The sequence below is a fragment of the Sinohyriopsis cumingii genome, chromosome 6 (assembly GCF_028554795.1).
Source record: "Sinohyriopsis cumingii isolate HCF-2022 chromosome 6, ASM2855479v2, whole genome shotgun sequence".
Taxonomy (NCBI): Eukaryota; Metazoa; Mollusca; class Bivalvia; order Unionida; family Unionidae; genus Sinohyriopsis; species Sinohyriopsis cumingii.
The window spans coordinates 109,513,894-109,530,603 of record NC_142966.1 but is presented as its reverse complement, the minus strand read 5'-3'; the positions used below and the strand labels follow the sequence as shown (position 1 = coordinate 109,530,603).

Below are 16,710 nucleotides of genomic sequence, written 5' to 3'. Positions count from 1 at the left end.
CCCAAATATGTTTAGAAATACAGTATGAATGATAAAGATAACGTCCAAGCCGAAAAGAGTATTCGTATCGTTTGGTATCAATATGAACGGAAATGCTAACATTGCAGTTGTAGTTGTTGTTGCTGTGGGGTTTAAAGCCATTTTTCAGCACACGATAGGCTATACATGGCGGCCAGTATTAATGGTGGAGGAAGAACCCGGGAAAAACCCGGAAAGAACCATCGACCCACGAGAAGCTACTGGCAAGCTCACAAACCCACATTGGCTGAATCCGAGACTCGAACCGCCGCAGACAGAGGTGAGATGGCAGTGATCCGTAACGAAGAGCGCTTTAGACCACTCGGCCACTCGGAGCCCCACATTGCAGTGGTAAACGGAGATGATGACATGGCAGTGGTAAACGGAAATGCTAGCATTGCAGTGGTAAACGGAAATGCTAATACTGCAGCGGTAGACGGAAATGCTATCATTGCAGTGGTAAACAATACAGGTAGAATGTTTGTGAAATACAAAATACGAAAGCGATTTTGTTTTATAAAGTTAAATGCAACATTTTTTCAACATACAAAGATTTCAAGTTATATATTTTAATTTTAAAAAACATGACAGAACGAGGTGTAATATGTTAAAATTTACTTCATGAGCTGCTAAATCGCAAAATGGTGGCGATTTAACAAAAAACCATCAGAAGTAGGTTTAGTGATAGTGGGCTGATACCATGACTATGAACAGGAAAACGTTGGCCTCCACCGCAGTGATGTTACTTCCTAATCAGTTGCGCATTCGGTTAATGATCAGTAAAGAACGGGAACTCCATACTTCTATGACTACATACTTGTGGAGATAATCAGTAAAATATCAGTCTATGGAACTTTAAGTAACCACACGCCTGAATATTCTAGGACGAGTTTGAAAGATATTTTTGATGTTATGCAAAAAGTATTGGAGAAAGTAATCCTGAAAATCTTTGCAACTCAGCAATACAATACAATTTCGATGATTACACAAGTTCATTCAAACATGTACCATTTGATGCGTAGCAGTAGAGACAACAGTTTATGGGAGAGATCAAGTATTTATTGGATGAACAAGAAAAACACAAATTAGCACCGTTTGTGTTACAAAAAAATGTACGCTGATAATCACTGCAAGTGGCTTCATTTTAGAAGTATGCACGATGATATATTTCAGGGTAGTGGTCTAGAATGAATGTACCAACTTTGTAAACAATCGGTAGCTATAGACTGTAGATACTCACGAAATTTAAATAACATATTTTACTTTCTTTATGCTCCAAAGCACTTAGCTAAAATCAAATAAGTTTTTGACGTGTATATATGGATTTCAGAGAACATCCAGAGTATGAAAATATATGGAGTGGCTAATTAAAGGAAAACGTTGTTCACACTTAATCTGATAATGAAGGAATACAAAGATTTGTATATTAGTTTATTAAGCTTTGTTCGACTTTTATTTGAGTTATATTATGTTCAGTCTGTAGTGTGTGATTGGCCTTGATCCATAATCTATAAAAGCCATGTTTCAAAAATATGTTTATCTCAGTTTCAGTTCGGGATATTGGTTTTCCCTACGGCCGTCCATATTCTACCTGATTTGTGTCAGGTTGTTCGCTAAAATGTAAATAAACAAACCTGAGTTTCTTTATGAATTTTATGAAAAGTTCCATTCGAAAAGACCTAGATCCAGGGCATTGTATTGTCCAATTAGTCAGGTGAGAGTTGGTATATAAAGAAGACCGAGTAAACAATTATGCATTCCTTCTTTTAATATCAGTCTTTGTGGAATCACTTTTTGTTGTGTTCAGATATAATCTGAGCGGAATTTTTTAAAATCTAATTATTCATTGGAATTACAAAGTGTTCATTGACATTTTGGACTAAATAACTATTTTGGGATTATTGTGAATTGATTCAAGGACATTCTTTATTATATCATTATGATACATAAATACTGTTGGCACGTCAGCTTATACGAGACTATTGGAACATCAGCACATTCAGTACTGGAATTCATTCGGAACTCTATATTCTAGACTTGTGATAGAACTTTAAGGATCATTTTGTTTTATTTAATTAACAAAACTGTAAGTTCCTTTTAAACATCTATATTTTTGTATTCTATGGAAATAAAAATTTTGCTAAATTTTACTAAAATTCTTTGTTTTCCTTCTTGTGCTACTTAGCTTAAAACCAAAGAGTTGTAAAATCTTTTGAACCTACAAACGTTTTATTAAAGATAAAAATGTACTCTTGATAGATCCTAAGGATCAGTTATTTTTGTTGTTAGAGTTACTGGTTGATATTTACATAAGAATCAATAATTTCTTTCTAAGTGATTACTCTGAGAATCTCGAAGACATAAAAATGAAGGGAACTAATTACAATTTATTTCTAGACATTTTTTGAAAATGACTAATATAATACAAAACAACAAACTGGAAATTAGTGGAAGCATCGCGCAAACTTCAAACTGCATCAACGTATCGTACAGATAGCACAAGCTCCTGTTGTTTATGTTTTCTGCGACTCGAGTTTTGGCCCCCTCTGTTATTTATTGTGGCCAAAATTCCAATTTATGTCAGTCAACTATACAGTAAGGGAGCTGTATATTTAAGAGAGAGAGAGAGAGAGAGAGAGAGAGAGAGAGAGAAATAAGTAAAGGTGTTGTGTTCGTTTTTTTTTTTGTGTTTTGCATGTGTGTTCCATATGGGGTGGGTTTTTCTAAGGCTCTTTTATGGGCCTTTCCACTTCGCGTGGCGCCATGTGATATAGCCCCATGACGTCATTACCTCTTACTTTCCCCATACAGATACCCTGTCCTTTTGTATATTTAAAGGCAAGGAGAATATTCTGTAAGGATTGTTTGATATTTATATATAAACACATGCAAATTAATAAGTGTTTAACGATATATTAGCCACCTCCCAGGAGATCAGGGTGGGAACGAGGTCTTAGCCCGCGTTTGCGTTAGCGCTCGTAATGAGCGCTATACCAAGGCCACTTTCTTACCCCTACTCCCTGTTAGGTATTTGTTATATAAACACATGCAAATTTATTAGTGTTTAACGGCATATTACATTTATATGTTTGTTTGTTGTTGGGTTGTTGTTTGTTTTTTTTTAAGTGGGGGGTAAATCCATTTTATATTTAATTTTTGAGAGATATCAAGTGATTTTTACTGATTTCAATTAGTCCATAATTTTTTAATTTGAAATAATTCTATCGGTTATGATGGCCTATGTTAGTCATTTTTAAATTGTTATTACCTGGTCACAGGCTATCATTGTTTTTGTAATGTAATCTGTTATCTTTATTGTTTTTTCTTCTTCGAAATTCCCGTCCAAATATAGAATATGTTTCCTTTGATATCTCTCTTTTTAACATATCTCCATAATCATTTTAATCCTGTCATCCTTCCTTCTTTGACATTGTGCGATGGCATGATATTTGGTGAAGTTGAATGTTTTACACATGCGACATTTGATTATTGTGCGAATCATCCTTCTTCTCAAGGCAGTCTCGCCTGTTAGCCACGCATTATGCAAATATTTAAATATGAGACTTTGTATTTTAACTGATCCGATGTTGGCCCAGATCATCATCATCATCTCCATTTTGCGTCTGATTAGCTGAGTTTGTAGATGGTTGGACTACGGCTCCGGTGGCCTAGTGGTTAGAGCGTCTGCCTCGGATGCGGGAAGTCGTGGGTTCGAACCCCAGCCGAGTCATACCAAAGACTTTTAAAAACGATAATAACAGCTGCCTCGTTAGGCGCTCAGTCTTAAGTGGTTAGTGTTAGGCATGGTTTCATGTGACTGGGTGGGACATCATGCTGCATGTCTACGGAATAATGCCCCAGTGCTAGACATCACTATAAACTACCACAATGCAGATATCGTAGTGATATGACTGAGAAAATGTTATTTTTTGGATTGTGTTAAAAATCCAAATCACACACCCCTTCCCCCCCCCCCCCCCACACACACACAGATCGTCGGACTCGTAGTCCAAGGGCCCAAAGTTCAATATCAACCCAGGCTTTGGGATAGTTTGCCTTGGTATAATGTCCGGAAGGAAATTAGTTCTGATTTCATCCGTATGATATGGCCAATTAAATTGTCGCAACTACCTTTCTAATCGTGCCAATCATAACCGGAAATTAACACTGGAGCTGGTGTTCTAGTCTTCTTAATTGGCAATAATTTTTGTCGTTTATCCCACCCCTGCGATTCTTGTTTTCATTATAAATTAAAATCAATACAATTATACCATTTAGATTTTTAAGAAAGCTAAGAAAGGATTTGCTACATTTTGCTACCTTAAGGCTTTTAAAAATGCAGGTAGTAAGATTTGAACCAGTCAGCTTTACAGCTGAACCGTGTATGCAGCGAATCAGCTCTTCATTCAGGAAGTTATGAATAAAAGTGTTCATGAAATTATAAGCGAGTGGACGTTTGCGCCAACACGTATACAGACTTCCCATGCCTAACCTGTAACATCATGTGTGTTTCCAGATTTGGATTCAGGAGCTGCATGCGTAGTCACCGTGGGCACCACAACTACCGTCATCGTCGGACACGATGGTCAAACGAAGAAGAAGAAGACGAAGTAGAAGAAGAAGGGCGTTTGTACGCACGTATCATTATATCATGGAATGGTTTTCAGAGATTTGTCTCGAATAAATGGGAAGCAGAAATGTACCCTGGTGTCTTCCATTGTTCTCAAATTAATGATGCAATGTTTAGTAGGGTAAAATATAACTTAAGTATCAACAATCCTCAGGGAAGAGTAACTTTGACCAGAAAACAATTTGCGTAATTCTTACGTTCTGGGCCTCATAACTTCAGTTTGATCCAATACAGAATAGCAAATACAGCTCGATGAATAGAAACCTATTTAAGGAGTAAACTGAACAATAGATCATGGCTGACTGCCGTCATGGACCGGAGTAACTGCCAGAGATAGAGAGGAGTGACATGTCGAAATTACCAATCTTGTCTCTTTTATGGTATGGTGGATAGGATCGAATGAAAAATCGAGTCATGACAGTAATCTGATGATTTTTCTGTCATTCTGCACGATTTTGTTATGGCTATTGTTGTTGTTTTGTTGGGGGTGAATGGGTCAACATTAAGCTTGTGTAAGCTACCTGTATTTTGCCCTTCATCACGCCGTCGAAGTTTTTCTAATGTGAGTTATGGAAGAAAATCTACGAGGTTTTCCTATCCGTTATCGCTAATGGCTGGTTCCATCTGCACTTCTGGAAAAAGATGAGCGTTGTTCTGTTTTTCCGATTTGTCATCTTCTATTCCCGTAAACTATTTACGCCTTCTAAATATCCAGATGGCAGAATACAAATAAATATGGCATTCGTAACATTCATCAACAACCAGAAGTGCGTCTTCAACAATTTTGTTTGCGGTCATGGAAAACTCTGAAGGTTTACCTGTTCAACAAGTTGTGTGTGGTAGTGTGTAAAGCGTGATTTCAATAATCAAATACAATAGTATACATCAGTAAAGGTGTTGTGTAGACATTACAATTGTGAACAACACTGAGTAAATGGAGGCCATCATATTTTGGTACTGCTTCAAGTGGGTAAACGGTTCCTTTAAGACGCTGAATTCCACCCATCCGGACTGCTCGTCTGTGTCCGAAAAGATTAAATCAACGCATCATAGGTCTGTCAACACAAAAGTTCGTAAATATTTTATTGCCGTAAATCTCCGCGTCACTTTAACACCAAATTCATTTTTCTTTTAGACAAAGGACATTTGCTGCAAAATAGTCATTTACGGGCAATATCAAGTGCGCACGGAATATCTCTCTCTCTCTCTCTCTCTCTCTCTCTCGTATAAGAGAGAGAGTGTGTGTGTGTGTGTGTGTGTGTGTGTGTGATTTGGACTTTCAACGTAGATTTAACAATCGCTACGATATCTACAGTGTGGCAGTTTATAGTGATGTCTAGCTCTGTGACATCATGCCGCAGACATGTAGCATGATGTCTTAGTCACATTATCCTAACACCAGGCCGACCAGTCCTAACACTAACTTCTTAATGCTGAACGTCTAGCGAGGCAACTGCTAGTAACATTCTTTTAAATAAGTCTTTGGTATGACTCGGCCGGAGTTTGAACCCGCAACCTTCCGCATCCGAGGCGGACGCTCTAACAACTACACACCGGAAGTAGTAGTAGTAGTAGTAATGAAGGAGCGGGCAGTACTTCAAAAAGAAAGATGAAAACATCATGGCAGAAGGTTTGTTATATATACATTTGATTATATGCTAGATTAAAACATTTTTAAAGCACATAATGAACACAAAAACACGCCAACCAAACCGAATTTCTCCACCCCATGATTTTACATATCCGTCAAAGAAGCCTTGATTCCTAATAAACGTGAGCGAATATCCGAGCTGCCATTCCAAACTAATAGCCTTCTGTCCGTCCATCTTGAATACAACGTTAGTCAGTTCTGTTTGATTACTCCCTCTTCTGCTTGCCAATACAACGTCCCAAGGTTCAGTTACTTCAGATTTGAACTCGTTCTCTACGCGTGTGGGATGTAGTATTCCAGAAATTCTATTACATTTAAACATTAGACTATCCCCATTTATCGTTATTTCCATGTCTGGCATTAAAACATTTCCATATCGGCCTACATACTTATCCAGAATCGGAATGACTGGATTGATCAGGTCAGAATCGATCCTTGTAGACTGCTGAACAGGGCTGGAAAAAGGTTTCGGGAAGGTGCATGCAGTGCTTTCGTTCATCCAAATGGTTTCACTCAAGAGGATATCAGACAAATAGTAGAACACGGAGTTTAGGGCTCTGTCCGATTCATCACTTGTACCAGGTCCGTTCGTGCTTCCAAAAATTCCTATATTCTGGTCAGGAAATAGCCAAATAAGGGACTTGTACGTCATCAAAGTACCACCATGGTAGAATTTGGTATATCCTGAAAAAAGACTTGTCGTTAATATCTATCAAAGTTTTTGTTGACTTATCTCATTTCGAACAGCCAATATATACATTGGGAGAGAGAGAGGTTATATGTCAACGCAAAAGTGAGGCTTAAAGCTGGTAAATTTATATTGTGAGATAAGTGCCCAATCAATAAGTAAAACCTTTTTAAAATGAATACACTAAATGAATAATATTATGTGCCTTGTTTACTTGCATCCCAAGCAATATACCCTTCTGTTTGCAAACAAGATAATTATGTGACAAGAACATGGTATTTTCACATAATTCGGTTTCTTTCATCGATTCAAGAATAACGTTTTTTTCACTCTCATTTTAGCCGTTAAGGTCAATTTATTCTAAATTTCAGTCTTGGTTCAGTTTTATTGTATGGTGTGCGATCATCCTTCGCAACGACAATCTTCTTATTGGTAATGAAGTCTACATTATGACGTGCATGCATTCATTGTTATTTTACGTGTTTAAAGGTTACCTCGATAAAATGATGTAAACCATCCATAGCCGTACCCTACCCTGACATCTTCCACCGGAAAGGCTGGTTTCTTTATCTGGAAGTCATAAAATTGTGGATCGAAGTGATTCATTGTCTGAAAACATTCCTTGAACAGATTTTCGTCCACTAGGCTCAGATTGGTTTCTGTTCTTCCTTTGTTGAGGAGGAACTTCAACCACTTGACCATGTCAGCGCCATTCGTCATTATGGCACCTGCGGGCTCTTCTGGGAAAATTCTACAAGGAATGTATATCGTGTACTGCGGATATATTAGAATGCGTACGTTAATCTGGATAGGAGATAGGAGCAGAGGTATTATTTTCAGGTATAAAAATATACTTCTGACATCTCTTCAGGAATCGAGTAACAGACTGGATAAAGATACAAGGAATTTCAAGTGCGGTTCGGAAGCAATGTTTTGTTTCATCCTTTATTACTCATTTCTAAGTCGTGTCTCGCTGACATTTTCTAATTTAATTAATCTGTATCAAAAGTTTTTATAAAAGGTGCATTTATCAGTACAATAAACGTGTAATTACAATCGTATGTAATGTTTTCTTGTTCCATGAAATTGTATCACATCAGCACTATGTACCACGGTTGTTGATTGAACGACATGTACGTATGTATGTAAGAAAAACGCACATACGAGATAGCAACAGAACGTTAAACATGAAAATCTTCTAATTTACAAGAACCGCCTGTTTTTAACTTAGGCAGAAACAATTTAGCAAGACTTTAGCTCTTTGTCTCCTAGAGATTCTTTTTCTTCGCTTGAAATGTGGGTAGGGAACGCATTTTTGGGGTTACTTCTGAATGGATCAAAACACACACGTTCCAGAGAGATTTTCATTTAGACAGGCGCTTATGTGTGTAAAAATACAATGTTGTTTTCGATTGGTTATATCGTACACGAATGTACCAAGGGAGGGGGAATCGGACCATTTTCCAAATAGACTCATATTTTTCGTGTCCTGGCCCAATTTTACTCCTTATCTGGAACTTATTCTACTTTTTGCACAGGGTGATCTGTCAATGTGCAGTCCGGAGGGTCTACTTTAGGTCTGAACCCAAAATGTTTAAAACCGTGCACAAACATGGCTAAGATAGACGGGTCTCAACATATTTCTGTTTTCGACTTTTTAACGTGAGCATAAAGTATATATTAACCTGCATTATTGTAGGACTATATCTTTCTTTGTTCTGTAATACAACCCGATTCGGTGCATCGTAGATGATGTTGACATCAGAGCTCAAATTTAGGGTATAAATCTTCTCACAAATAAACGTCGCGAGCGGGCTTAATGACTAGAAAAGGTACCTTGTAATTAAAAGAGCATATACCATAACATAACTTACTGAGACAAACTCCCAGTTCCATTCATAAGTTTTCCTTCCTTCTTCATGTAGGGTTTCGCGGTGTTTCCACCACTAATTTGAGAAGGATTTGTGAGAACTGTTGTGTTATGCATGCCAATTGGTTGAAAGAGCCTCGTTTTCACTAAGTTTTCCCACGAGTCCCCGCCCAGGACCTCCGCCACGTGACCGGCAAGCATGTACATCATGTTGTTGTAGACAAAAGTATCTCGGAAAGGTTGAATTTCTGGTAGAAATCTTAATCGTCTGAAATTGTGATTCCATTATAAAACTATAATTTAATGGAACGATGATATGAAAGGACATTTTAACTAGAAAATATATAAAACAACTTTGATCATGAAAACATAGTGTTACGTTTAGGCTTTTACAAAACGCACCAAGAAAAGAGTGAAGACAACAAGCTTTGTAAAATGTAATTCCCTAGAAAAACAAGGTAACAATCAGAATAAGAAATTACGGATTTACGAATCAAATCCAAAATTAATTAAAGAATAATCCAAGAATTAAAAAATAGAAGTTCTAGCAATAAAAAGTCCTAATGAAACTGAGTTCGAATCACGATAAAATCCAAATTGGAAGGAGATGACGTGTGCTGTGGTCAGCATCGAACTGATGTGTCAACAGTTCTTTGTTGAATCACAGAAAATAATATTCCAGTGTTTTAATTCTTTGTAAATTTAAATAACTGCCTTTGTCCAATAATTAATTTTGAGCACAAGTATCTCCAAAGAATATTAATCTCTTGGAATTAAAATAATTTGAATTTACAAAAATAATTAGCCCAAGAAAACTGGTCACAACATAAAACACTTGGATTTCTCCAGTGTTAAGGCACAGAATGACTATTCTTTCTCAATCCATCAATAATAAATATAGCTACTGTGCAAAACAGATGCCCGGATGTGGGTCAGTCCACTGGAAAAAACCATATTGATACATGTTATCTGTCACTTATTTCAAGTATGGCCACGATTTCACTTTATAAATCTTACTGTGAGAAGAAACAAAATGTTCTTTACTTCAACTCTCATTGATTTCTGACTCAAGATCAGGAACCAGGTCAGCGTTAGATACAAAGTTTATATTATTAGTGTTTACAAAAAAACAGTCAGGTCAAACTGAACTGAATTCCCGGAAAATGCCAAATCTAGTAAATAAAATTACATTGCAACATAGCATGTAATGGAATAAAACAAAATAATTAAAACTAACAAACAATTAAGCTAAATTAAATATAAATTAAAGCAAATATACATAACAATAGATTTTACTAATTGTATCTGCTCTAAAACCAACACGTCCTCTCAGCATTTGACTCATATGCAAATATCGACCCAATTATCGGAATTTCAAATATTCCAGTTCTTTACAACACCCAACACCAAGTAGACAATATTTTGCACTATCTAATTCATGTTATCCAGTCCAACACGCCTGTGTCAATATTCCATCATAGGGAGTCTGAGTACATCCCTGCCAGGCGTGAGATATTTAATTCACTATCTTGCTAATAGTTTCATTGCTTTCTTGTATTAAACGTGTCAAATCTCTACAAAACGTTAATATATTCTTACTTACGGATACTTATACAATCAATTAAGATGGACGAATGTTTATAAGAAAGCGAATAAGGTATATCAGTACGATAAAAGTGGTATGCTTTGAAAGTTTATAAACAAATTAGAAAAAAATAATTGTGGTCTGATACAGTAATTGGACTATATTAACGTAACACACCTTACGATATTATTTCATTGTTTTAAATAACACTGCTGAATTGCAAAGACCAGTGATAACAAGTTTGAAGGCTGGGTTATCCCCCTTTAACATATGTAAACGCTGTATTGCTGTGGGCAAAAATGGCACATTGTTAGTTTCTCGACATAAAAATTGAGACGAGCAATTGAAACCAAATGAAAGGTAAATTTCCTACATGATTGCCATTTGTTGTTCTAATTAAAGCAAATACGCTCAGAATGACAGTTGGTAACAGTTGCTAACTAAACAGGAAAGATAGCGATGTAGAGACGTGGATGCCTTTGTCAATCAACAGGCATAAAAGTCGGAAATACGTAATCCATGCTTTTCGGCTTTCCTATATCACCTGTGTTTCGTATAGTCTCAGTTAAAGGATTTTATTTGCATCAATGCAGTTGACCGGTAGTTTTGCCGTTAACCTCAGTAGATAATTAAAATTAAACAAATATTCAAGGCATAAACATTTTATCCATGTGAATTGCTTGTTATGTTTAAAATGCGGAGATGATCGATTAGAGATCAAGTTGAAATACTGACCTTGTCATATCTTTTCTTGTAAGCCCGCTCGGATATCCACATAGGGCCCCTAGGGTGTTAGCTAAACCAGTCTTGTGAGAAAGAATGTCCCTTAGAGTCGTCTGCGAGGTCCTTATGGGGTCAATAAACTGGAAATCGTCTCCCAATATATCGGATAACTTGCTCGTCCAAGAAATGCTGAAAGTACATACATTTAAGAAGATGGAAAGGTTTAGATATTTCTAACCAGAAATGTTGGCAGAGTGTATATTTTAGGCTGCTTTTTATATAAAGAAGATTCCCATAAAATATGCTGGACGAGGTGTTTTTCGAGAAAAGCAAAGATCAACAATAGTGTGACAGTTAGTTCCACATATGCGATATACGTATATTGTGTCCTTTCCAAAATAAACGACTTCTACACGAAATCTTAATTCTAATAACCTCAACCTTCTCACTGTATAGATATAAAACATTGAATAAGTTGAACAAATATTATTACGACTCTATGATCTTACAATAAGTAATACAAAAGAGTAAACACCAAAATGTTTGTAACTTCAACATATAATTTATTTCCCTAGAACATAAAGTGTAAAATGTAAAAATACCTTAAGGTATTGCGAAATAAATCCCAAATAGTCCTAAAATGTCAAACGTTAAGTGCTAATTCTTAAATTTCTGAACCATTTTTAGTGGTATTCTAAAGAAAATCTAACGATAAAGTGTTGATGTGCCGGTGGCGGCCTGTGTCGTAGTGATGTGCCAACAGTTTTTTCTTGAATCACAATAATACAATCCAAGAATATGTCCTTTTTTAAAATTTTACTATAAATCCAAGTCTCTATTTCCATGAATATTATTTTTAGCACGTTTTATTTCCAGAAAAGAATAACATGAATTAAATAATTTGAGTAAATAAATTCCAGCCCAAATAAAACAGTGGACACAACAATACAACTGATTCTGTTCAGATCTTATAGCGCAAAAAAAATACTATTTTTCAGTAACAAGATTTTATACTCCTCTAACTGACCTGGGTCACAATTACAAATGTTTACAAGAAAAAAATCTTATTTAAAATTGAAGGTCGGTTACTAAATATTATAATAAAGAACATGAAAAACACAATGTCCTTTATTCAGACCAAGATAAATATGTTTACTTATGTTAATAATGACCCTAATATTAAGCCCATATTCATAAAGAAAAGATTAGCTGTGTCGTAGTTGTTTACAGAATGCAAAAATCAATGATTTAGGTCAGGTACACAATGAGCTTGATTTTGGATATCGTAAGCCGTAAAATACAACTTTACATAACCCACAACATATCATGAAATATAAAAAATAAAAAAGTAACAAACAACGCAAATTAAATATATATAACAAAATATATATAACAATATGTAAACTTTAAATATTTGACCAATGTTGTGTAAAATATGTATGAAACTTTTTATAAATGTTCATGTACTTACCCTTGCCTATTGTTACTCAGTAGTACAGATAGTAGCGTTGACGTGAACGCCTTTGTCAATGAACCAATAACAAACAATGTTCCCTCACTGACAGGTCTGTCTGTATCCAAGTCCGCCACTCCGTATCCTTTGATCCATGCCTCGTTCCCTTTCACAACGGCGAGAGTCATGCCTGGAACAGTGTTACACTTCATTGTGCTTTCTATATATTTATCCAGTTTATAACCATCATTAAATAATATTGCCGCACACGGCCACCAAAATGCTATCAGAAAAACGCAATTGAAGACATGGGGTATCATCTTTTCCAGGATTCAGACTGACAAAATTCGGGTAGATGTCCTCTTTATATATATTTTCTTTCACGTGATTCAGTTCAGCGTGATAATGTGCAGGATTCCGGAGTATTTGGGTCAGTGCCTAAATTGTAATTGTGTAAACATACAGAACGTGGGATTGAATTAATAGTCTACAACAGGCAAGCAGGAAATGTACATATACTGTCAGTGTGTTCAAAAGCTATAATCGGAATACTTTTACTGCCTTAGCTAACTAGTGATGCTCCAGAACCACTAATTGTAAAATTAAAGAATACAGAACCCAATTTCAAAAAAGAAAGAAAAGAGCATATACAATGTAAGAATAGTGGAAGATGTCGATTGGCAAAATATGGGACTCTTAAATAGATTGACTACACATCCATATATTGAATCGGCTTGGTATTACAAATGCAGTGTGTCTGCCCAAAACAAAAGCCGGTCAAGGGTACAAAAGTTGCCCGTTTTGATGACATCATTGATACAATCAACCCCACTCCAGAAGTGAGATAATTTTCCACAGTGACTCTGGACGCAGTTGGAAGTATAAACCTTTTTACCATAAGTTGTGAGCAGTATTTCTTCTCGCCTATGTATATTCTGAGTTAGGAAAAGTGACTTTAATAGATGGACAAAGCCTGTAATGGGTCATTTTTAAAGAACTGAGCTTAACGCGTTCGTATTGCTCATATACTAGCCGGTGTGTGTGTGTGTGTGTGTGTGTGTGTGTGTGTGTGATTAGGATTTTTAACGTAGCTTTAACAAATTTTAAGTCATATCGCTACGATGTCTGCGGTGTGGCAGTTTATAGTGATGTCTAGCAGTGGGGCATCATGCCGCAGACATGTAGCATGATGTCCCACCCAGTTAAACTATCCTGACACCAGGCCGACCAGTCCTAACACTAACCTCTTAATGCCGAGAGCCTAGCGATGCAACTATTAGTACCATTTTTTGTAAGTCTTTGGTATGACTCGGCCCGGGTTCGAACCCATGTATATACATGTATGTATGTATGTATGTATGTATGTATGTATGTATGTATGTATGTATGTATGTATGTATGTACGTACGCATGTATGTATGTATGTATGTATGTATGTATGTATGTATGTATGTATGTATGTATGTATGTGACGAATATTACTTGGTTTCAAGTGCCTCGTTACATCAACACAATGAGATAAGATACTGGATTCCGAAGTAACTAGTTCATTGCAAGAAAGTAAGGCCTAAATTGCAATGGTGCGATTATACAGAACGTGGGATAGGCAAAGGAGGCATGAAAATGAAATCTACTATCAGCGTGTTCAAGCGTCGTAATCTGTATCAATGTACTACCTCGACCTATTTCTAATGTATGCAAGGGCATCCTCAGCTCGTTCTGAAGATTTGGGAAACTGAAAGTTGTTATTAGAATGTACAGAAATCACTTAACATCAGTATCAGAAATTAGATTGCAATATATTATTATATACCGGCAACCGATTACTTTCTTCTTTTGAATCTGTAATACGAGCGAAACACCACACACAAATCCATATCACCAGGCAATACCGTGATACTTTTATAATGTCCTCCACTCGATCTTTGCTCCATTTAATTTTCTTTTAAATCTCTTATCCCATATATCTTACATTTTATCGAAATGGTCATCTTTACTAAACTGAGCGAATGTTAAATAAAGTAGTAGCTTGATAATAGAGGTTTTGGATCTCTGTTATTAATCTGGATCAAAGCCATCTAGCCCCACCCACATGACTTTCTCCTCACAGTACATGGGCGAACCCACCAATCAAAGCTATCACGAAGCGTCTCCGCGAGAGGAAAGGTATCGAGGTAGAAAGCTTTTGCTTAAATTAGTAACCGAGCACCCTGCTATTACCACATACATGATAATAAATATATATGAGTGTAGTCCCATAATTAAAGTTATTTTGAGGCACAATTGATTGCGATTATTCTGCAATAGAGATTTATTTTGCCCGAGACTAAAATACTACTTCAGTCATAGGATTATCGATATTGACTATATTGTATATAATCTATTCTACTGATTTTGTTTTCTTTGTGTGAGAATATCTTATATCAGTTATGGACACAAAATATTTTTGCAAACATTCCTTGAGAATACTATCTTACACAATTACCGCGATATATAATACAATATAATGGCGTTAGTTCCTAGATTGATGCGTATATTATTTTGAAAAGATTTATAAGCGCGTCTAATGCCAAAATCATAATGCCTGACCAATGGAATGTTTGTAACGTCACACAGAGATGAAATCACTATTTCGCTTAAATGTGTCGTATAGATTTATTAAAGAGGCTGAGAAAATGTGCGATTTTTCAAATATGTATTCGGAGCTTCTTGAAAAAAAACGTAATCAACTTAGGAATTGTAATCTTATGACAAAATGCGTCAAGCGCCATTATATAATATTCTGCGAGAAAATATATAAAGTCGCTTACGTTAGCCGAGTCGCCAGTGAAGAACGTGGCAAAAAAGACACTGAAATGAATTGTGAAGGTAGCAATGGTCAAAAGGACAGCAAAGACAGCGAGGATCAGCATAATTAAAGAAATATTTCCAATTTTAACATACCGTCGGTAGTACCGATGCGAGAGATTTGTAAAACCCGTTCTAAGCTGAGACCATAGCTGAGATATGCTAAATCTCCAACACGTTTAGAACTACTCGTTTTAATGTTGTTATCGAAAGAAAGATGGTTGAGGCATTTATTCATAATGAGTCAGTTTAGCTCATTTGCCCTCCCCATCGACATAACACACATTTGACACAAGTTTGGGAAACTATCTGTTACTCGTTATTCAGACTACTGATTATTTAGATTGCAAGCCTGTTTATTTACAAGCCCCCAGAAATACAAAGTATTCTCTATATTCAGCTGAGTTCTCACCCTATAAAATAGAGTTTCTCTCTCTCTCTCTCTCTCTCCATATATATATATATATATATATATATATATATATATATATATATATATATATATATATATATATATATATATATATATATATATATATATATTGGGAGGGTACGTTCTTTTATGATACAGGACTGAAGCAGATCTGATTTATTTCTTATTGTCCTTTTTCTCTTTCTTCTCTCAAATGTACAAAGTAGAATAAAGAATTACATAAAAACCATTGGTTTAAACGATAACAATTATGTAAAGGATAAACATTTATAACTTCAGATCTCATTAGTGACCTTCTATAGCATGCGTTAAGATAAAATGATGGAGTACGTGCGTCGAGGGTGGAGGCGTGGGGAGGGTGCGTGGGTGCTTGGAGTTATTGGGCATATTATACATTCTCGAGTACACATGGAATTATTTTGTAGGACATTGACAGACATTTAGGGCAATAAATAATGAACGAAGGACACCATGTGATAAAAGATAAACCAAAATCGGGAAATACAAACACATTCAATAGCTGTGGTCATCCATGATACAAAAGTAAGTTATCCATAATTTTATTATGGCGCCATACTTGGTAATAGCAAATCAGAAGTCAACCCTATTAAAAACAAACAAGCAGAAATCATACCTTTTAAAAACAAACAGAAGTCATACCTGGTAATATTCATTCAGACGTTATACCTGGTAATAACCATTCTGAAATCAAACCTGATAATGACCAAACAAAAATCATATTTTGAACTAACCAGTCAGAGGTCATACTTGGACATAAACTGTTAGAAGTCATACTTAGTAATAACCACTGA

At 35.9% G+C, this 16,710-nt stretch overlaps 1 protein-coding gene across 1 annotated transcript; it reads right to left on the bottom strand.

The window, feature by feature from the left end:
• Positions 1-6,269: 6,269 nt before the first annotated feature.
• LOC149797698 (uncharacterized) lies at positions 6,270-13,040 on the bottom strand. The gene is made up of 5 exons (XM_089960465.1): positions 12,637-13,040; positions 11,178-11,354; positions 8,862-9,125; positions 7,482-7,738; positions 6,270-6,983 (listed from the first exon to the last, which is right to left on the bottom strand). Exons 1-5 carry the CDS (start codon positions 12,936-12,938, stop codon positions 6,307-6,309), a joined length of 1,677 nt encoding a protein of 558 aa, XP_089816591.1. The 5' UTR covers positions 12,939-13,040; the 3' UTR covers positions 6,270-6,306.
• Positions 13,041-16,710: the final 3,670 nt, after the last annotated feature.

Bases quoted from the DNA above. Each gene is read 5' to 3' on its own strand.
- LOC149797698 (XM_089960465.1), bottom strand. From the start codon at position 12,938: ATGATACCCCATGTCTTCAATTGCGTTTTTCTGATAGCATTTTGGTGG. The intron at 7,739-8,861 runs GTAAGTTATGTT...CATTCCTTGTAG, and splicing joins GGAACTGGGAGTTTGTCTCA to AATTTTCCCAGAAGAGCCCG. The intron at 6,984-7,481 runs GTAACCTTTAAA...GTCTTTTTTCAG, and splicing joins GTTTACATCATTTTATCGAG to GATATACCAAATTCTACCAT.